General features: G+C 45.8%; 2 protein-coding genes and 2 long non-coding RNA genes across 5 annotated transcripts in view; 2 read left to right on the forward strand and 2 right to left on the reverse strand.

Moving 5' to 3' along the window:
- LOC114846734 (uncharacterized) overlaps positions 1-7,977 on the reverse strand; it is a 94,939-nt gene extending 86,962 nt beyond the window's left edge. For both annotated transcript variants that reach the window (XR_008693348.1, XR_003784105.3), the window contains exon 1: positions 5,501-7,977. This is a non-coding gene — a long non-coding RNA (uncharacterized LOC114846734). The remainder of the gene's footprint in view (positions 1-5,500) is intronic.
- On the reverse strand, positions 457-4,539 carry zic2a (zic family member 2 (odd-paired homolog, Drosophila), a). The gene is made up of 3 exons (XM_029135740.3): positions 2,808-4,539; positions 1,603-1,766; positions 457-1,478 (listed from the first exon to the last, which is right to left on the reverse strand). Exons 1-3 carry the CDS (start codon positions 3,775-3,777, stop codon positions 1,284-1,286), a joined length of 1,329 nt encoding a protein of 442 aa, XP_028991573.1. The 5' UTR covers positions 3,778-4,539; the 3' UTR covers positions 457-1,283.
- A 45-nt stretch (positions 7,978-8,022) lies between the features above and the next one.
- On the forward strand, positions 8,023-12,190 carry zic5 (zic family member 5 (odd-paired homolog, Drosophila)). The gene is made up of 2 exons (XM_029135739.3): positions 8,023-9,211; positions 10,380-12,190. The coding sequence occupies exons 1-2, from the start codon at positions 8,170-8,172 to the stop codon at positions 10,817-10,819; spliced, it is 1,482 nt and encodes a 493-aa protein (XP_028991572.1). The 5' UTR covers positions 8,023-8,169; the 3' UTR covers positions 10,820-12,190.
- A 6,391-nt stretch (positions 12,191-18,581) lies between these two features.
- On the forward strand, positions 18,582-21,200 carry LOC114847762 (uncharacterized). Its single transcript, XR_003784262.3, has 3 exons — positions 18,582-19,941; positions 20,061-20,180; positions 20,275-21,200. It is a non-coding gene; the product is annotated as an uncharacterized LOC114847762 (long non-coding RNA).
- Positions 21,201-22,388: the final 1,188 nt, after the last annotated feature.

Here is a 22,388-nt window from a genome sequence, read left to right on the forward strand (position 1 = left end):
TCAGTAACTGACCTGGGAAAATGCAAAGTGACAGGACGAGATGTATGAACAGAGGAGCTTTGCCGGGTCCTTAAGCAAACGGACTGGCATGTGCACCATAAAAATGCTTAGCTGGCGTGGGAGGACATGATTTAAATAATTAAAAACAGGCAATAAGTCACGTTGTGCCTTCTGATGGTTTATCTCTCATTAACCATCCACACATTTCACGTTAACGCCAAGCCCTTTTATTTACGGCCTGTAAGAATGTTCTGCAAAGCTCCACGTAAAAACAGCATCACGTCCTGCAGCCGGAGGGAGAAAACTGACAATATGAAGCCGACGAGAGGCCGAGTCAGAAAGTCTGACACGTCCCTGAGAACGCTCCCCTCCACAACACCAGCAGCCTCTCAGGCACGATGAGGAGCACCACACCACGCCGGCCGCCGCAAATGAGGCATGAACGAGCAATGGGAATATTTAGCACTTGCAACACCTTTTATTGTATTTGTATGCAGTAAAATTCTTATCACAATAAGGAAGGGAACACCTCTTAAAACTTTGAACAAAAGCACATAACGAAACAACTGCCCATGTTAAGCTCAAAATTGTACATATTTATAGTAAAGAAACATTCTTTATAAATACTGTTTCATCTGTAGCAAGTAAATACCATAATTTAATTACAAATGGATAAATATGGCAGTTGATATTTACAAAAGGAAGGGTGTAGTTACAGAAAATTGAACGGCACAACGTTTATTTTTCCTCACAATCCTCCAGATAGTTTTTGTCACAATTCAAACTTGCAAAGCACAAAACATCACAAGTTAAGCCCAGCAAACTAAAATATACATTCACAAGCAGAATATTGTGGTCTGTTTGAGTTAAATGTTAACTTTGGCACGCTTTCCAGTTTATAGATGTTTAGTATGGTACAATCAGTCGCCTTAGGATCACAATATTCAACATTATAGTACAATTGTATGGTAATATGTGCACTAAAAGTCCAGTTAGAGAAATAGCTACCGTTGAAGGAACACCTAGACAGCAAAGACTGACAACTATCACAACCAATGGGAAAGTGGGCTTTTAGTAATTATTTACAATATGAAATACACCTCGACTATTATACACATTTTCCTCTGTTGGTTATAGTCATCTTCCCTGGTGGATGGAAAATATGAAAAACAAAAAGACACAGAACAAATGTTTGTGTGCCTCAGGTATGCACGTGTCCCACTCTCCTGCTGGATGGCCCAGTGCTGTCAAATGAGTGTGTGTGGCTTTATTTCAGCTTAGTCCTACACATACCATTCACTGAAATTGGAGGATAGGCCACTGTGGCTGGTGGGGTTGTGCACGGCTGAGGCTGGGGACAGGGTGGTGTTGCTTTGGGTCTCAGCGGTGGGAGACACCAGGCCCGGAGGCGTGGAGGACTCGTACCCAGAGCTGGCTGCTGGCGATGAGTCTGATGCTGATGGAGAGGATTCATGGACCTGCAGAAACACCAATGGATGTGTATTAATGTGTTATGCTTATGATGAGGAAAGAACCTTAAAATGTGGATATATTATTTAGAGGCCGGGCTCACTGAGCACGCGCCCCCTCACAGTTATTTACCTTCATGTGTTTTCTGAGGGAGCTGGGGTGCGTGTAGGACTTGTCACACATTTTGCACAGGTAAGGCTTGTCTGACGTGTGAACGTGCATGTGCTTCTTTCGGTCGCTGCTGTTTGCGAACCTCCTGTCGCAGCCTTCGAACTCGCACTGAAACGGCTTCTCTCCTGTGGAAATAAATAAATAAGAGTCAATAAAAACAAGCAGCAACACAGTCACGTTATTATTATTATTTTTTTTAAGCTGAGAAACGCCTCGGGCGCAGCGCGGAACAACCAGGAGTTGTGCACATCATTAAACGCGTAAAATCTCAAATGCAAAACTTGAGTGGGGAGTACTATGAAAATCACAGCAGTGGCAAATCCGCGCCCACGCATGTGATCCTCGCTCCTATATCTTAGTTAGCCTAAATAATGCGCATAGTGATTCGGGGAGAGGGGGAAAGGCCGTCCTCGTAGGCCTACAGAAGGCGTGCCATTTGGTGGGAGACAATAAAAATCTAATTAACACCTGAGCAATTTCATGGCACGACATCATGCATTTCCCTAGAAAATAAGTGCAAACGTGAAAGGCTGGTAATGGCCCTGTCTAGCACCTTGGTAATATCAAAAGCGCGCATGAGAAAACAAAAAAAGGCGTTTCTTGCGTGTACGTGCTGCGCCTGGCGAGATCCGCGGCGCAACTCTAAAACCAACACGGTATCAATTATTGTCGTAATAAATAATATTGCGCGTAAGGCCGCAGCAGGAGGAAAGGTGAGCCGTAAAACTCGGTGTCGTGAACGAGCTACAGTAAATCAAACGACACGATTTACTAGCAGCCGGCTGCTCCACGACGCCAGCGCTGCGCTCCCACAGCCCCCGCTGACCCATTTTTAAAGTTTACCCCCCGAACAATAAAACGTCGACAGGCCCAGTTAAAATGTTTTCGGCACGTTTGGAAAATATCTGGAGTAGAAGCGTTAGAAAAAAAATATTTCTCTACAATTCTAAACTCATCCTCTGTCCCGAGTGCCCGTAATCTGCTTAAACGGTTTACAGTTTCTAACCAAATGGAAAATAGCCGCTGACCATTAGATCCTAATTGTGCTCGACTTGGCAAAGCGAATATTTACCACAGCAAATTAAACGCGTGAAAGCATTACATTAACGCGTCATTCTTAAATAAATAAAAATCAATTCAAGCAACCACGCTGTTGTCATATTTACCTGTGTGCGTTCTCTTGTGTATCTTCAGGTTTTCCGAGCGTGCGAAGACCTTCCCGCAGCCGGGGAACGGGCACGGAAACGGCTTCTCCCCGGTGTGCACTCGAATGTGGTTCACCAGTTTGTATTTCGCCTTGAACGGTTTGCTCTCCCGTGCGCAGTCCTCCCAGAAGCAGATGTGGTTCGTCTGCTCCGGGCCGCCGACGTGCTCCACCGAGACGTGCGTCACCAACTCGTGCATGGTGCTAAAAGTTTTGTTGCAGCACTTCTTCGGGTTGCTGAGCTGCTCGGGGTCGATCCACTTGCAGATGAGCTCCTGCTTAATGCACTGCTGTCGCATGTAGCGGAAAAAGGCACCGGGGTGGGCATGCGCTGCCATGTTCATCCCCATATTCATGTTCATGGAGCCGTACTGGTTGTGCAGCTGCGCCGCCGAGTACGGGTCGGTCCTCGGGCTGGAAACCTGGTGGTACTGGTCGGAGCGTCCAAAAACCTCTCCAGGTAGTCCCAGCCTCATTTGTCCGTTCAGGACATTCGGGGATCCGTGGGACCCATGCTGGTCGTGGATCCCAGGGAACAGAATGTGGCCTTGAGCGTCTGTGTGGGAGTGATGAAGGGATCCCGCCGTGGGGCCAAAAATAGTGTGCTGGCCGCCCGCCGGAGAAGACTCGCCGAAGCCACGACTGCGAAAGAGAAAGTCCCTGGAGTTGAAAGGGGAGCTCGCGTACGACGTGACATGGGCCGCGTGAGCCCCCAGAGCCGCAGCGGGGTAGCCCGGCGCCTGGGTGCTGAAGGCAGAGCTCTGTCCCGGCGAGAGCTCGTGGTTCAGCTTGAACGCACCCATGTGCGCCGAGTCCACGAAGCTGTTCTGTGCCAAACTCAAGTCTCTCTCCTGCATCTCGCTCGCCGAGTGATGCCGGGCGAACGAACCCACTCCCAGTCCGGGGAACTGGTGACCGGCGTCCAGCAGCATGGCTCTTCGGTTGCAAAACTGGCTCTTGAAAGCGAAAGCGCTCGGAGCTGCGGCGAATAAGTTGCGGGGAAAAAAAATCAAACGTCGATGCTGGCGCGCAACGGTTCAACTTCCAGCCGTGGAAACACCATATCAGGCGCGAGTCAAAACGCTGCTCCGCTCATGAGGGAAGAAAAAAAAACTGCTCGATTTGTCAAGATGTATTTCTACTAAATTTGTGAGTGGAAGAATCCAAATGTAACGAAGTGAAGACTTTCCTTGTGTCCTCTCCTCGAACGCGACAGTTGGTCGCGTTAAAGCGCACTGGAAAAATTAAATTATTATCTTACTGTGTGTCCTCTGCATTCACAGAGCGAGAGTAGATGGAACATCTCACAAAAATCGCTGTTCCGATTGGGGCTGTGTTTATTTCTCTGGCTCGCCCGTGCTTATCGCAGAGGGTCCCTGTTTCTCCGTGGACTGGCTCTACCTCCTCTTCCGCCCCCTTTAACTGGAGCCCGTTTATTCTTGCCTCGCAGTCTCATTGGCCACGGCGCCTCATCAATCCCAGGTGCCCCTCCAATAGTACGTAGCGCCTCGGCGACTCGCGCTACGCCATTTTCCGCTAATAATTACCGCCTACTTTTAGGAGAACATTTGGGGGGTTTGCACGCGAAGGGATCACGACCAGAGAGGAGCGTACGTGTTGTTGTTGTTGTTTGTGTGTTGTATGCGTCAAGCCGTAATAGGCTGCGCATAAAGGGTGGTGACATTTAATAACAAATAATAAGATTAGAGAGAAACAGCTGCATTTGCAGTTCATTATTCCTTATTTACTTAATGTGAATATCACCTAAAAGCTCATCAACGTATCAACTACAGAAAAGAGTTTTTATTTACGTTGATATATAATGAACTAATATCTAATTTCTCATTAAACAGTGTTTAAGGTAAAACCCGCATTGCGCGGGTTTTGCTTTTCTAAATAAAGTTCAATGAACTAAATCCTGCTGAAGCATATAATTTTAAACATCAATAGATTTTCGTCAACGAAGCCACTTATTTTTCTCAAACGCTGACGTCACATTAAATTTAGATTTAGTTTTCAGGCTGACTAAAATCCCGTCCACATCCCTTCCCAGCTGATGTGTGCACGTGTGTGGCTTCACGCGGAGTCCAGCGGTTGTCGCTGGTTGCAGAACCGCAACTGGGCCTTTTAGTGGTGCTGCACTGCTCAGACCGGCAACCACCAGCGGTTGCCGGTTCGTTTAATGGCTCCATATGTTGCTGGTTCCGCTTCCACGGTGGTTCACACGTTCACCACACCAATTAAATGACATGTTGCTGCGCTCAGATCCATGTAAACCATTAGTGACCCACAAGGTCGAGTCTTGTCAGAACTCGCTATAATAAAGTTTTAGCAATAAAAGTCAAGTCTTTGGCGATGACACGGGATTATTGGCGGTGCTGTGACCATGTTTGGTTTCAGCAGCTGAAGATGCCGTTCAGGAAAACAATGGGCTACACCCACAAGCCCTGTATTAAACGTTAACTCTGAGACGCTCATCGTTCCTTCTGATGCGCATGAAGGCAGAAACGAATCAGGGCAGAGAGAAAAGGTGTGCGTCTTTTTACTGGCAACTCTCCACTACAAACACGCTCTGCATCTGCGTTCAAACTGGGACGTACAGGCCGTATAACCACAGCTGCTCATTCAAGTTCAAGTGAAAGGAAGTTTACTTACATTTTCACCAAATTAAAATCCCACAAGCTCTGCCGTCGTCCCAACACACATTTCTCTGCCTCTCTCGACTCTCCGGTGCTCTTTACGCGACAGATACGGGCTGAAGGCGAGGGAAACGTTTAAAAACTTTTTTTTTGTGGGGGAGAAATTGTGTGTCTCTTAGCTCAGAGTGGGACAGGCTGAGTGTTGTGTGCCATTCTTCCAAGTCTATTTCAGCCCGCACCGCAGGAAACGCAGGAGCTGATCCAAGTTCAAAGTCACGTCTGCCGACCCCCGTAAGAAGTTCTTTATTTCTCTCAAATAGCACAAAACCTTCCCAGATAGAGAGAAAAGAGAAAAGAAAATTAAAAAAAAGAAGAAAAAAATCAATCGGACAGAGACACATGGCTGCGGTGTTCCCTTCTGTTTGCAGAAGAAAGGGGCTCTAGCCTATTGAAAAGCCCCCAAAGACTAGTATTTCAACAGGTTTTAGCAACAGAGCGCATTTGTGACTGGTCTAGATGTAAAATATAAATCACATGAAATATTACTCAGAATATGAACTAGGACGTAACAACTTAAGCAGCCTGTGAATCAAAGCTTAATAATAAAGTCCAGTGTCAGCGGCGGGGCAAAGACATATTTCTAATATCTGACAATATCAATATGTTGACACATTGGAAGGTTACTGGTGAGGCTTCAGTGACCTTGTGTTTCACGGATGTTTGACCTATGACCTGTTAAGACCACATATGCTGCCCTCTTGACTCCTTTTGGTAAAATAACCCTGTTTATGACAAAGCGTCTTTGTTTTAAAGAGAGAGAGAGAAAGAGAGCGAGAAAGAGAGAGGGAGAGAGAGAGAGGGAGAGAGGGGGGAGGTTTGAGACGTCCCCCTTTCTGCGTCTGAGGACTCGACAGCTTTAGGTAATTTAGAAAACATAAGTCAATAAAAATTAACTAAGAAAGTTTAAGATGATGTTTCCTGTTGTTTTACTTGTTTTATTGAATTAATTCGTGAATTAAAAAAATTAAATGTCACTTTTCCTGTTTAATGTGGTGTTGAACGTATTTTGATGAAGAGGATCATAAACAACGTACCTACTGCTGCTCTGTTTATGGAGCTCCAGACGCCCTCATGAGGGAAAGGCAGCTTTACTTCATCTCACAACATCACCGAGACTTCAAGCAGTAATGGGATTTTATTAAGTGCCATAAATACATATTGTAAGTAATGGTTTGTTCAGATCTTGCGTTGCTCAAGTTCATAAATCACTTTCGGAGGAGCCGGTGCAACAGGCCTGTAACGTGTAGACCAGTCAGCACATTGTTGGTCTCCATCGTGCTGAATTACAGAGTTGTAGGTTTGCGTTCGCAGGCAGCTCGTGCTCAGTGCTGTGCAGCACGACATGACATTATGGCTGCTGAAGCCACATATCACGAGTCGATAGGAAATGTGTCTGAATGAACACATGCCCATGACTGACACGCGTCCTGCGCCCAAACCAAGCACACAAAGTCAGGACTGGTATTTAGCTGGTGGCGTCTGGTAACATGAGTACAGTTTACGGTACACGTTTACTGTAGTTTCCGTGTAGCTGGTAAGTGTTTCTAGTTTACTGTTTTTTAATCAATGCGTTATAAAAATATGTTGGGACAACTCAAGACTGGAGGCATTTTATACCTTATCCTGAACTCAGTCTTAAGCCGGTTGTCATTAAAAAAATAAAAATAACTAATTATTTAAATATAAGCGTAATAATTATAATACAACTGCAGTAATAGGCAAAAATTGTATTAAATTCGTATGAAACCCGCTACTAGGAAAATTAACACGATCACGGCAATGTAAAAAATAAAACAAACACTGCAACGCAAATGTTCGGACCGGGTGTTCGTGATTAATTAATGAAAATAACAATTATTATCTTAGTAAGTAATTTAAATTATTTCACAACGCAATGCTGCCTCGTTTGCTCCTGTCATCTGACATTTTCTTGTGAGATCACATTATCCCCTATAGGAGCAGACGTCCCATATACTTCTTAATAACTCAACATGTGCGAATACAATGTAAACACAGTTTAAGTTATTACAGATGTGTCTTTTGTGCAAATCTCGACCGGTCACATGTTTTGCACCGGTCACACACGGCCATGCACCAGCAGAGCGCCTTGCTGCTTTTTGTTTTCCTGTTACGCGTGGAATCCACAGTAAAGACGCTCGGACAAACCCGAGCCCAGGCAAAACAAGCCGCACTCGTCACATAACCTGGCGCTCGGTCACGCACACGCACCGGCGCCGCTAAACACACAGCCGCATCAACGTATCCGCTGGTAACTTTGTGAGTACAACTTTTTGGAGTCAACAGCGATAAAGAGAGTGAGGGGGCGGAACCCTGCTGAGCCCCTGCGCTGAACGACAGCCAATCGCTTCGTTCTTCTAACTGCCAGTCACAGAAATCCGTCCAATACCCGCAGTGCCATTTCTAAACTGTATTCCCCACTGTGTCCTCCAACTGTTGTATGTTCTGCCAATCGCTTGAGGACAGAGTGGGAAAAGGAGCAAGCAGAGTTAGAAGCCGGACAAAAGAACTTATAGACCCCTTATATACATATTCGCTTAATGTTTTAGAGCGCGTGGTGTGTGGAAAACAATTGCGGTGAGTGCGGATGGACTTGTCAGTGTAGTCATGGAACCCCCTTTAAGCAAGAGGAATCCGACGATAAGATTAGCGGATTTGGCAGCGACTCAACCCCTTCCTCATCAGAATATGACAGGCTTCCCGGGGCTAGGGGGGCATCACCCTCTCTCCCACCATGCCCACCTCCACCCTGGGGAGCTGGGCAACGACCCCGGAGTGGCACTCACTCCATTTGGACCAGAGCACATGGCACAGACAAATGCTCTCAAACTTAGCCCATCTCAGCACATTCAGAGCCATCCCGAAGCCCAGACCGCGGCATCTTTCACTTCTGCTCAGACCACAGTTGGTTTCCCCGTGGCTCACCCCCACTCAGGCTACTCAAGCAGCAGGGACTTCATCCTCAGGAGAGAACTCTCAGCCTCTGCTATGCATGCACTTGGCGACCAGCATAGTTCCGCCTCCTCCCCACATCACCATGGCATGTTCATCTCCCCAACAGGTGCTTATGGGCACACAGAAAGTGGGGCCCATTCACTTTTCACTGGACTTCACGACCAGGCGTCCCCGGGTGCCCACCACCATGCCCTCAACGGGCAGATGCGCCTGGGTTTACCGGGGGACATCTACGGCAGGCCGGAGCACTTCGGGCACAGGCCGGAGCACTATGGACCCTCTTCTCTCCACAGCTACAACTCCATGAACCTCAATGTGAACATCGCTTCTGCTCCTCACGGAGCCGCGGGGGCGTTTTTAAGGTACATGCGGCAGCCCATAAAGCAAGAGCTAATCTGCAAGTGGATCGACCAGGAGCAAAGTCAGAAGAAGCCCTGCTCGAAAACTTACAGCACCATGCACGAGCTGGTCAACCACGTCACGGTGGAGCACGTCGGGGGACCGGAGCAGAGCACGCACGTCTGCTTCTGGGAAGAATGTCCGCGGGAAGGGAAGGCGTTCAAGGCAAAGTACAAGCTGATCAACCACATCCGCGTGCACACGGGGGAAAAGCCCTTCCCGTGTCCGTTCCCGGGCTGTGGAAAAGTGTTCGCTCGATCGGAGAATCTGAAGATTCACAAGAGGACGCACACAGGTCAGTAACTGCTAACGGTGCTTGACGCGCTCGCTGCGATCCGAAAGACAAGTCCAGATCGCGGAGCGCAAAGTCGTTCCGAGGCGACGCCGTTTAATATTTACACGCTAAACGCTCGTGCGTAATTGCGCGCACAGGCGAAACTGTTTTATTCAGAAGTGCGTTTGCATCGTGCGTAAATATGTTTTATTTCCCTTGGCAGACATAGCCGGGTTTACACACCGAGCCGAGGCGCCTGCAGGGGCGTGAAGGGGATTAGGGTATATGATTTGTAAAACGTGCTTACGTATGAACAGCCCAGCGCCAGAACACGCGTAAATTATCAGGCGTAGGATGTTTACGCAGAAGCTTAGTTTATAAATCACGACGCCCGTGGACACGATATATGTCTCGATATATTTTATGATATGCCCGGTGTGTTGGTTTTAAGCCCTTGCTTGCTGTGAACCATCGGGGCATGGGCTATAGGCTACAGAAGTCTAGTGTCAGTAGGAAAAAACATTTATCCGGATGTAAAGTCGAACTCAAACATCCACACGGACTCAATGTTGGACAGGGCTGCTGAGGATTTAAGTTCATGACAGTGTGTGGACTAACTTTCCACTCCGCTAAAATCCCGGGAGTGTTCTTGATGTCATGACATGGACGTATCGTGTTTTGCCAAAAGAAACCTTAAAATTGGCCTCGTGCCACAAATAGAGAGGCCTCTGCTTTAAGGCGGGCACCGTAAAGTCCACTGGTAAATAAATGAGACGACGCCAGTGTAAACCTCATGGTTTATCAACACAGCGCACAATTTTACATGCATGCGTAATGTGGCTCAAAACACGCTGAAGTGTCACTGTGTTTGCGTGCGTGATGATTTATAGCAGAATCAATCACAGTAGATAAACGGCTCCTGGTGGTCTCTCCCCCACGCACGCACACATACACGCAAGGAAAAGGCCTCGAGGCATGTTACACGTGTTCACACAGGAAAATACTTTGGACAAGTGGGTGTTGAGTTGTGTCTCAGCAGTACGAGTATTTATTTAAGCGAGGCATGAGATGAGTTTAATGAGACAAATGGGGAAACTATATAATATTGGGATCACATCAAAACGGTGACGTCTATTTCCGGAGACTTTTCCAGACGCTGACTTTATCTATGTGTCTTATTTATTTCAAGGTGAGAAACCTTTCAAGTGCGAGTTTGACGGCTGTGACCGAAAATTCGCCAACAGCAGCGACCGGAAGAAGCACTCCCACGTCCACACCAGTGACAAGCCTTACTACTGCAAAGTCCGTGGCTGTGACAAATCCTACACGCACCCGAGCTCGCTGCGGAAGCACATGAAAGTGCACTGCAAGTCCCCGCCGCCCCCCTCCACCAACGTCACCTACATCTCCTCCACGAACCCTCTCGGAGATCCTCTCTCGCCCAACCCCGAGCCGCACAGGCACCGCTCGGCGAACCTCTCCCCTCAGGTCAGCAACCTCAACGAGTGGTATGTGTGCCAGGGGAGCGGGGGGCCCAACCACCTCCACACCCCCTCCAGCGATGTGCCAACGTCAGACTCGGACGACGAGGACTCTTACAGAAACTCAGACCCAAGGACGATGCTCTGATGCCCTGCGTAAAGCCGCAGTCTGACTGTTGCCATCTGACTGACCCATTAACACACAGGTCCACTCTGGCCTCTACGCTTGGGATTTTAAACCACGATGACTGTCGTGTTAGTAGACGACTGTGCTAAACGCAGCTACACATTTATCTTGGATGCAGTGCGGACAGAAATTGCTCTGATGTGACCCCTGACCTTGCCAAAATAAAACATTTGACGTTAGAACTCACATTAAAAAAATTAAAAAAAATCTTTTTCATATTTAAAATTACCAAAATTGCACTGAGCCAATTTCTGAAAACAAATTATTTAGAATTTCTTTTAGTTAAAAAAAAAAAAAACAACAACAACAAACAAAACAGAAAAACAACAAGCACCCAGTATGCAGAGTTGAATGAAGAGCATCTCTTAGGACTATGGTTGTGTGCTCATGACACCTTTCATCTGATCACCCATCATCACATTATTGTTTAATAACTGGCCTGACATCCATCACTGTCATGACCCACAGCAAAACAACTGGTACTGAGTGTAGCCTCGTAGTAAATGGACGAGCTTTTCCCCTCATCTCTTCTTTAAGGCAGGTACATGCTTTGAGAAACCAATAAGGATTAAAAAAGAAGAGGAAAACATCTGGATGTCTTAAGGGTTCTGATTTACATTTTCAGATTTCTACAATACATGTGTTTGGATGGAATTTTGTAATATTTAAGAACTATTTAAGACTATATTTTATGCACAATACACAAGTGTTACGCTCATTAAAAATATGAGTAAGTCCCTTGAGACCCTAAATGTCAACACTGACAGGCTTCGACCCTGTAGAATTGTATATATGTAACTGTACTGATGCTTGTGAATGTTGTGTAGTTTTAAATACAAAAATGTTGTTTTGTACATTGTAATTTATTTGCTGGTATAAGTGTTGTACTGGAATTACAGAAACACCAAAGAATAATAATATCAGTTTTGGTGATGTGTAGTACCAGGCTGATGATTTCTGTTTAGCTCTGTTCCACGTTTTATTTTGCCCTTTTCCCCTCATTTTTAATTGTGTTCTGTAAGAGAAGAAAACATTTACTTGAATAGGCTGTGTAATGTGAAAAGTTCCTTTCTCGCATGCCATTTTTGTAGTGACCTGTCTTTTTCTTTGAGGTGCATGGTGTCGTTGGACATGATTGACAAAAAAAAAAAAAAAAAAAAAGGTGAATCATCTACAACTGTGCAGAGCCTTCATGTTCAAATTTACAACAAAAGAATCCTTAAAAATTAATACACCACGATATAAACAGTAAATAATAAAAAGTGTCAAATCAGTAAATTGTATAGTACCAATAAAGTTTTTTAACATACAATATTAAGCTATAAACGGTCAGTCAGGCTCAGCTGGACTCCTGCTTTTTGTTGGCTGTGACTCTCCAGTCATGATTAAATTTTCCACGCATAATGTAACCAAAAGTCAACAAAACACGTATGTCAGCCTCGCCCCAGATGAAAAAGTAAAAGTCTGTTAACTCTGCATCCGGACAGTTCCAGAAAATATTCACTGTTATCTCAGAAACAGGCCTAACGGGCCAAGGAGGCTGGTATAAACTAATCACTGAGCTAATGGGAAAACCTATAGCCCCCTGATGGCGCTACCTCTAAAAGGAGCGACAGCACAAAGCGGCCCAGACATGAATCATTCATGGGAAAAATAAAAGATAAAAGATATCTGACAATAAGCAAGGCCTTGTATAGAGTGTATAAAACAAGTTCCCCCTCTTATTTCCTCCATTAAAACGCGCTATCGCACTTTCAAAGAGTTGCCTGTCCAGTCTATAGAATTAAAATTGACCAACGCGAGTCCTGCACCACTTCAAAGGCTGCAGCTTCTGAGAGGAAGGCTGGCCGCCTTGACAGTCTTCATGGTGCGTTAGGATTTCTATGACAATCCGGTAGTTGAATATGTCTGGCTGAAAAACACAAACTGCCTCTAAATGAACTGCAATCAAATCAAAGGATACACCCTCTGCAGAAATATGTGAGGTTGGCAGTTGGACGACAAACAACATCCAGAGAACCAGGCTACGCTCATTAGGAAACCACTTCATTCAAAATACTAAATAAATAAATAAAAAATGAAATATTAATTTAAAATAAATAACCGCAGATTAAAACAAAGTGACTCCGGTCAAATATGCGGACGTGTGGACCGTCAGTCTCAAATATTACAAATGTACAGTAAAGTAGCAGCTGTAATAAAATAATTGTGTGTTTGTGTAGCGGTAATAGAGGCTCTTCGTCCGTTTAATGGGGCTCTTCTGCAGATTTCTAAAGGGACTCTTCTTCAGTCAAACTAAGCACTTGTGGGCCTCCTCTCGTTTTGTGCGTGGAGCTTTACAGGGCGAGGGCCTAAAAGAGGAGCCTGCTCTTGTAGGTCCTGTTTGGAAACAAGAGCTCAATGAATGTTACAAAATAAACACGATGAAAAATAACCAGAGACAGTTCTTTCGGCATTAAAAGGGAGGGAGACTTAATAAAAGGAGTGAAGCAGTCACCCTTCAGTGAGAAACGCTTTGAAGTAGAACTTATTATCTGAGAAATACTTTTTGGTTGTCCTAACGACGCCGCTGAATGGGAAAGGCAGTCCTTTGTCAGCGATTTGTTCTCCTTTAGTGGGATGCCCGTGGAAATCACTTACATGGGCCACCTTAACGCACTGCCTGCAAATCAGTAACTGGCAGAGTCAGACATGCAGACGCCACTTTGGAGAGGACAAAGCGAGGAGACGCAGTGAAAAACGCCGCTGCTTCTCAATTGCGCCCTTTAAAGGGCTTGAATGATAACTTCTCAGACGAGCGTGGAACCAAAACAAACGCCGTCTTGTCAGACTTTACAAGCATTATCCATCTCCTGAATGCTGCGGGGCACAAAGCGCACGAAAGGAGGTTGTGCGGCGATCGTTCTCCACGCACGCACACGCACACCCACACACACACAAAAAAAGTTAAAAGTCTGTTAAAAAAAAACGCGCGTCGCGATCCGAGCGCCCGAAACGGTCCGAGGAAAAAACAGCCACGAGGGGGAAATTATTTCACTTTAGTTTTGTTGTTTGTGGAGAAGCGGCGGACGGCAGCCCCTCCACCTTCACCCCCCCCGTCCACCGCCTCCCCAGAAATAAAATCTAGCAGAACAGCAGCACCTGGTGACAGCTTCGGTCCGTTCTCGCCCGGAAACACATTTTAAACCCCCATTCACGTTATTCCTAAAATAATAGAAGAATGAGCGATGTGGAAGCCGGAAATAAATACGTGGTCCGAAATTAATGATCTTATTTTTATTGGTCCGTGCAGCTGCTGTTTGAGATGAACGCTTGGCACAAAGTTACAGGGCAATTTATCGTGATGTGATGGAAATTTACAGTTATTGCATCAGATCCAACCAAGTTTAACGCGTTTCACGTCCGACTGCTAACATTATTAAAGTGCGTCTTTGCCACAGAAGCGCACACCTGTTTTTTCTCAGTCTGAACTTTCTCACACCGTAAAGCCTCCGTAGTTCACATTCTCCTTAAAGTTTAACGGCCGCGTATTTTCTGCCCGGGCGTTGCGCCAACCTTTCTCCAAGCTCCGTACCTGCACGCGCTCTTAAGTTTCATGGTCAAGATAAAGACAGAAAATAAGGAGGAAACGCATCGCGACTCCACGCTCGTCTCCAAGCTGCGTCTTTCCTTCCAGTAGAAGTAGAGCGTGCGGCTGTGCGGCTCACGCGCTCCGACCTGAGGGGACGATTACACACATTACGCTCAGGAACAAGGAGTATTTTTTTATTAAAAACCGAGAAACCCAAGGTTTTTCGGTCTTGGTGAGTCGGACGTCTGCTGGCGGAGCGTCGAAGCTCTGCTTTCACCTATTAGCCCCGATGTCTTTCCCGGAGAAGTGCGGGAGTTAAACATCTGACAATGGGCCCACCAGGGGGCTGCTTGGTTTAGGTTTCATAGGAACTTCATTAAATCAATTACTTAGAGCGCACATCATGGTTTTTTGTATTTTTAATAAGTCAAATGAGTTTTTCTTCCAGCCTTACGTTTCCTCCACTTGAGCAACTTATTTTAGAGACTCAGGCGCTCCTGCAATTAACTATAATCATAACCTGCTCACTGCGTTGTACAGGAAAGTGGTTCCTTCCTGCTCTGACATTTAGACTCTGTCATTTCTAACTTTCTACGTCAGACTGAGTGGTAGTAAGACATACGCCACAACAACCTGCTATTATCATGAGCTTCTTCAAACTGTGTAATGCATTTACTTAGGTTAAAAAAATGAGATAAGGAAGCGACATGCGACATCAGCAATGATCATTATTATTCATTAATGTAAATATTGACTGAATTAAAAATATTTAATCTCAAAAGTGTGAAGATAATTGAAGTATTTTCAAAAAACATATATAGTTCAATTATATGCTTATTTAAATAATTTTATTTATTATCATTAATGAAAAAAATTGCAAACGTGCAAAATTAAGCACACTCTCTTTACATTTAATAATAGAGGTTAGAGGTAGAATTACACTTAACTGATTTTATGTGTTATAATTTGAATAGTGGCTACTTTGCAGTCATGAAGCTGATATGCAGGACAGCACGATGCATCACTCACAAGCTGACATAATATGTGGTGGCTCAGTAACATCTGTGGGGGTAGAGACTTGGTGCTGGTCCAAAGCCCCATCCCAGGACTGGGAGCCACTCCAAGGCAGTAGGTGAGGGGAGCAAGGTCGTCCATGGACAGCCGCGTGAGCCGGGGCCTGCTACCTGGCCCCCACATAACCCACCAGCCAGAAAGGAGCCGCTAAAGTGCAGATAAGTGTGAGCATGCTGCCCCAGTAGTCTCTTATTGAATGACAGGGCTTTCCTAAAAGCCTCTAAATGCAGGATGTAGGCTCCAGCGTACTTGGACACTTGCGCTACGCGGGTGGAGGGAGATGGGGAACTATATATTCCATCAAAGAGAAGCAGATGGGCCTTTTAGGATATTCTGATATGTGCCATACCGCTTACAAGGCACTGTAGACGGATCTGAAAGAGGCTGCTTCATTTCTGGCAGGTGCTAATGCGATGACGCTAAAATATGATGCTTGTACATCATTATAGACTTATCCATTTTAATGCACCCCTCCTCTTTTGCTGACTCTCTCTGCCGTGGCCGAAGATTGATATCAGAGCCAGATTTGTGCAGAACTATCAAGGCTGTCACATCAAAGGCCTGGCCTGAATGCATTGGGTTTTATTGCACTAAAGGTCAGTATTTAGAGTGGACCAAATCATTCTGTAGCAGCTGGGGAGGAAGAAGAGGGTGAGGGAGGGCGGGAACACGAGGGCAGTCAAGAACCGGTGACTGCCGACAAGCCATAGAGCCACGTGGAGCAAGAACAGCTGAGGGTTCGACTCCTTGCACAAAACATCTGTCTTCACATACTCGAGCCACCGCTCGTTCATAATGTGCTAACTGGTTAAGTTGGTTATACCAACCATCTGCAGCTTCCAGTCTCACTATAGGAGCTCTAATCCAATCTGATAAGTCAGTGCCGCAGCCGTGAAACCTCCAGTATGAAGATACAGATGCCACCTCAGCCACGCAGAGCCAGGACCTCCCTCTGACTTCATGGAGGCGTCTGCATGGGTCCCCAACATCACAAGCCTCACACCCAGCCCCTCCAACAGCCCTGGGTTTGGCCATGACAGATATGGCTCTGGACAGGCAGAAGGAAATGCGCTGTCTTGATGTTTCCAACTGACCAGGGATAAGCCAGAAAGGAAATGTGGCTGGATAGGCAATGAGATTGCGATATGGGGTCTCCATCTGACTGGTGGCTTCAAAGACGCACGTGGCTGTGGGTCTACTGGGGCCCCACATGAGGCTTAAGACATCAGTGACTGAATACCAAGATGACCTATGGCATTAATAATGACCAGGGGAAAGGCCTGCGCCCACATTTCCATTCCGCCCTTTGCATTATCCCGTAGCTTCTGGCCTTGAGTTGCCTCCAAGAACCCGCGCGTAAGACACCGACGCAACAGCTAACGAGATATAAGCATGTTGAATTAGAGAAATCACGACCTTCCACCTCATCGAAGGACATCAGAGGCTCACTTATTAAGCTAAGCCCTTATAGTCGCTGTGAAGATAGTGATGACAGCCATAATGTGTCTGGCTGTCCCACAGGACACATAGCTCTCCACTGTCCCAATCACAAGACTAATTGTATAATTAGGCCAGCTCTGTTGGGGACCTGGACCTTTTGGCCCTTTGCAGACAACCTCCATAGTAAATGACAGTATATTTCACAAACTATCAAAGCTTATCCATCTTAGTGACACTAAACCTTGAGAGATGGCAATTTTTCATTAACGTGACTGATCGCTCACTAAAATTTCAAAAACATGTATTCATCACACGAGGAGTGGTCATTAGAAATGGTCACCGTTCGAATAACCCAACGCTTATTGCCTTTAAACCTGATTTCTTGTTCTAACAAACATGCGCATCTGAGCTCCAGGACCAGCAAATTATGTATTCATCACGTCAGTGGGCGGCTGCACAGCGGCTCCATTCTATCGGACGTGAATTGGTCCTGAGGAGAAACGCGAAGCCCCTCCCCCGCAGAGACGCGGAGGCTCCTTATTTCCCTACTCCGGTCCCTCCTCGCGTTTTCAGCATCGCCACGCACATCATTATCGTTGTCAAAAGTTGCGCGCGGAGTCTGAACTCTGGGTGATGCGGACTGTGGCAGGCGCCGCCCGGGGGGGGGGGGGAGGCGAGGAGGGAGGCGTGACTCGCAGGTTAGGACACCTCTCCATCCAGGAGGGCCCCATAGGTGCCCTCATTACGCAGGCTCCCGAAGCAGCGAGCGGCGCGCGCGTGGAGCGAAGAGGTGCGACTCCTTGCGCTCAAAGCCTCCCTCTCCCACCTGGCCTCTGTCCGTCTGTCACAGCTCCTATAGGGAACTTGTCCAATATGAATTATAATAAGCATAACAACAAGCCGGTGGTTGCTGGAAGGCGGAGAGGCTTATTAGGGCTAGTTAGGCACGCATCAATTTCACGCCTCCGAGATGTCACAGACTGAGCGCAATAACCTGAGTCATCACCTGAAGATGAGCAGCACACCGGAGGGCGGACCCACCCCCAAACAAACCGCCGAGTTTCCACACGCTCAAGTCGCTGGAGATGTTCTCACCGCGTACCTGCAAAGTACGTAAAACGAATGGAGTTTGTCTAAACTTCCCCGCTGCACACTGTGCATGAGAAGCAAAGGGCAAGTGGTGCTTCATTAACCGTATCCCCATTTACTTTAGATCCCCCCGTGAGCCTCAGAGAGAGCGGATTACTGTCAATTACCTGTCATGTTGCGACACCTATAATATATTACGTCACTTCGAGCCTTTAAAGAAACACGTAACTTTTCTCACAATGACTAAAATTTTTATTTTTTTATTTTTTAAAATTCATCATCAGCTGAGGAGGGCAATAAATGCGCGGTGATTGTCATCTTTTTTACTAAATATTTTAAGTATAAAAAGTGTAATCGTCCCGTGTGTGTGTGTGTGTGTGTGGGAACAGGCAGTACAAGTCATTATTTTAGTTTGTAAAATAAAAGCACGGTGCATTTCCTCAGACACAAACCGTCGCCAGTTCAGTGAATGTGATTTCTTTTTAAAGACCTAGATTAATGGACTGCGAGGCGCGATGACCAAACTAAACAAAACAAGCCACAGTCGTGGACAAAGGGAACACCATCCAAGCTCGAGGACCAATGAGGAGTTTCTTTCACTTTTCAATCACCCTTAGTCGTGCCCGGGATTAGGAGAGGGCTCTTGACTCTCTCTTTCACACAAAACCAAGAGTGCTTGTCAGCAACTTGAAGGAAAAAAGAAGCGAATAATACGTGAGTCCAGGGTTATCGTGTTTAATTGGATTAGATGGTGTCATGTTGATGTCCGGAGCATGACAAACAACGGGCAGCAGGACGACCAGACTAAACGCATCTATTCATTTGTTTCAATTTTTTTTCCATTTTAGACAGAATTTTTCTTGGAGTTCTCATTCAGAAAAGGAGGCTGTCTGATTCATAGAAATGGTGCACGCGTTAGGGGCCCTCCTGAAAAAGAAGCGAGCCACGCTGAGGCTGAGAACTGTGGCACTGGAGGTTTATATTATCGGGATTGTTTTGTTGGCTGTGCGCTGCGCTCATCTGTGCGTCAAGCAGCGGCAGCAATAACAAGGTGCGCGCAGCTGTGCGTGCAGGTGCGCGGCGTCCACCTGCTCAACGGCACAGAAAGGCAGAGAGGGGGTGGAGGAGGCGGAGGGGATGGAGACTGGGCAGATACAGAGCTTTGCTTTCCCAACGTCCACCGAAATGGGAAGATTAGCAGCGAGTTCGGGTGAAAACGTCTCGGTTTCATATTTACTGAGGCGAAACAACGAGGCAGGATAAACGCGTCGCACCTTTGCAACTTTTCCTAGAAACATTATTTAAAAACTTCAGCATGTGCTCTGGCAAAGTTTTGATTCGAGAGTAAAAAACACGACGAAGCCTCTGATGTGACGAAGATCAGCCGCAGCGCAGGTAACGTAACAGTTGTAGATCAAAGACACAACGCGGAGGAGGATCAGAGGACAAGCATCAGTCTCCACGAGTCTCATTAAGAAAAGTTACGCCGACGCTCACTCGAGAATTCCTTGTCTAGAAAAACGAATAGAGAAAGCTTAAAAAAAAAAAAATAATAATTTAAGGCATTGATGCGAGTTCTGCGCGTGGCAGGTGTGCCGTTTGAAGTCCGCTAAGGACTGAGACCTTCTGTTCATTTTATAAGGTCCTGTTCGTTTCCCCCTCGTCTCTTAAACTGTCTGCGTCGGTCGCGTAAAAACTTTGTGTCCTGTCTGGAGAGTTCAGCCACAAACAAACATAAACGGGACAAATCCAGGATAAGCAGCTCGCGTTTTGTTTAGTAACTGCCAGAAAACAATACGAACTAATACACCAATACTAAAAAGCTGGGATTAATTGGAAAACAAAAAGCATTTGCTGCAGCGAAACTGAATTGAAACCAGTCAGATCCGACGACAGATGGAGAGCTGAGGTAAAAAAACAACAACAACAAAAAAGTTGGAGACTTTTTGTCGCTGTGTAACGAGTCTCATTACCATGCCACCCCCTCCTCCTCCTCCCCCCGACACCCTTCCTCACTCCTGGCAACAGCAGACAAAGCGGGAAGGTTTTAGTGGTCTCCACCGGGGCCGGACAGCCTTTGATGTGGGCCCGTTAAGGAGAAAGGAGTCTGAGGGGGGAGTCAGGCCAAAAGGAAGGCTGTGGAGGAAGGTAGAGTCACCTACAATATCCTGCATACTCTTGTCTCCAAGTAGGAGAATAGTATCGATAATACAATAAATTATCATTTATTTGTTGTAAATAGTTGCAGACAGACAGGAGGCTGGAGACCGTTTCCTTTTGGCTGCATCTTTACCTACAGTACATCGAACTAAGCCGCCAGGTGAACACGCCCACGTGGAAGTGGACACGACGTTTTCAAGAGTGAACCTTGGCACAGGCGAGACGCACGCACGCACGCATGCATGCACGCGCGCCTCAACGTATAGGCCCGAAGAGCAGCAGCGCACGGGTTAACATGAATTAAAGTGGAGGCAGACGCCTCCCAGCTCATCTTCTAGGAAGGGCCTAAAGCAGGTGGGCGGCAGCGACTGCGCCACATCTGGATGCGTGTTTGTTGTTTTGAATGGCATTTCTGTCCAGATGAGACCTGACGTGGGAGAAACCAGACCCAATAATAATTACAGGCAAGGCATTTTGTTATGAAAATTACCAGACTTTTAGCGTTTCTGATCTACTACATGAAGACTGATGTCAAAATAAAAAGGTGGAGGCAAAGTTGGAGTCTAACAACCTCACTGTTCCCGGCTCCTGTCACGTCTGCTCTAAGCTGAGGGGGACCCTCACGCAAAGGGGGGTTCTTTTCTCAAATGCACTTAGTAATGGCCCACAAGAACCGGATCGCTGATGAAGCACCGCGGCCTGACTGTTGTGATCGGCGAGTTTCATAAATGAGAGGAGGAGGCTGGACATGCGTCCGTCACAGATTAGAAAAGGTTACAATAATAATAAATAAATGCAGTGTGGTTAAAATAATTCTTGGGGCATTAGGAAACGACTCAAAGCATTCAAAATTCAACATTGAATTTATTTTGAATTAATGCATCGATGGTTGAACATTTGTTTCGAATTAAATTTCAAACAGGTGCAATCAATTATTTTCCTATTTAAATTATTTCACCTTTAAATAAAAAAAAAAAAAACACGAACGTTTCTTTTGTTATTATCAAAGTAACAATCTATAAGAAAAAGCAAACATTTTGTTGCCTGAGGGCCATAATTTGGAAAACACTACCAGCTGACTGTAACAGTTCAGTGCTGTCCCTATCAAAATGTTCTAATTTATTTTAACAATATTCCTAAATATTGAAACAGTTAATTGGTTTAAGCTAAATGTTTTATGTTGATTAACTCTGTGCACGTTGTATTTTAAGGCATTTTCCCTAATTGCTTTCCACTTCTCAAACTGTGCTGCAGCTACAATAACGAGGCATTTTATTGTTTTAGAATAATCTTTTGCCGCAATTAGTTTGTCATATATTGTCATTAGACGTCTATTAAAACATCAAGTCATTATTTGGGCATCCCCGGGCGGGGAATTAGAATAAAACCATCTTTGCCACACGGGTCCCATTTAGATTAATGGAAAAATATGTAAAACATTTCGTTTTAATTTTCCTCTGACAGTGTTTTGCATACATGCATTTTCTCCGCCTGCGCTGTTCCTCATAATTTATGAAAGCAATCTCAACCAACACATTACCGGCGTATGAAATACTGCTCGCAGCCTAATTGATTCCCGTCACAATTTTGTAAGGTTATAATCGTGTTAATTGTAATTTACTCTCTCTGGGAATACCGGAGAGATGTATTTAAATAAAAGCGCCAAGCGGACTGAGAAGATTATATCAGTTCCACACATAATAGAAATGTCATGTAGAATTACACAGCGGAGGCAGACAGGGATGAATTCCTCTAATCTACAGAGATGTCACTAAAAGTCCTTTAGATTTTTAATACTCAAATGTGGCCTTCGCGCAAAAAAACGGAAAAAAAACGAGCTGCGTAAATAAAAAAATAAAAAAGATGCAGTTTGTGTCACCTCTAATCAGAGACACGCATATAGAGGGAGGGGTGAAAAGGCTGGAACATCAAATAGGGGGTGGGGGGGATGTACACTGAGCAATCAATGATATACAGACAATGTGTAGTGTCAAAAAACTCAATATGCTTGGTCTCTCCAAGTTGCCCTGAGCTGCTTCCTCTGCTTTGATTGCGTCCTGCCCGACTGTGTAGACACCTGTTGGTGCGAAGCAGTGGGTCCCTCTAACCACTAAAGACACCCACCAAGCCTGTGGATGTCTGAGCGCTCTATGGCTCAGTCAGACCTACTAGCACCAACTTTTGAAAGACAAGAAC

Source organism: Betta splendens, chromosome 21 (genome assembly GCF_900634795.4).
Source record: "Betta splendens chromosome 21, fBetSpl5.4, whole genome shotgun sequence".
Classification (NCBI taxonomy): domain Eukaryota; kingdom Metazoa; phylum Chordata; class Actinopteri; order Anabantiformes; family Osphronemidae; genus Betta; species Betta splendens.

Coding starts and splice junctions, on each gene's coding strand:
- zic2a (XM_029135740.3), bottom strand. CDS start 3,777: ATGCTGCTGGACGCCGGTCACCAGTTCCCCGGACTGGGAGTGGGTTCG. Junction 1,767..2,807: donor ACACAAGAGAACGCACACAG/GTAAATATGACA, acceptor TTATTTCCACAG/GAGAGAAGCCGTTTCAGTGC. Junction 1,479..1,602: donor CCCTCAGAAAACACATGAAG/GTAAATAACTGT, acceptor GTGTTTCTGCAG/GTCCATGAATCCTCTCCATC.
- zic5 (XM_029135739.3), top strand. CDS start 8,170: ATGGAACCCCCTTTAAGCAAGAGGAATCCGACGATAAGATTAGCGGAT. Junction 9,212..10,379: donor TCACAAGAGGACGCACACAG/GTCAGTAACTGC, acceptor ATTTATTTCAAG/GTGAGAAACCTTTCAAGTGC.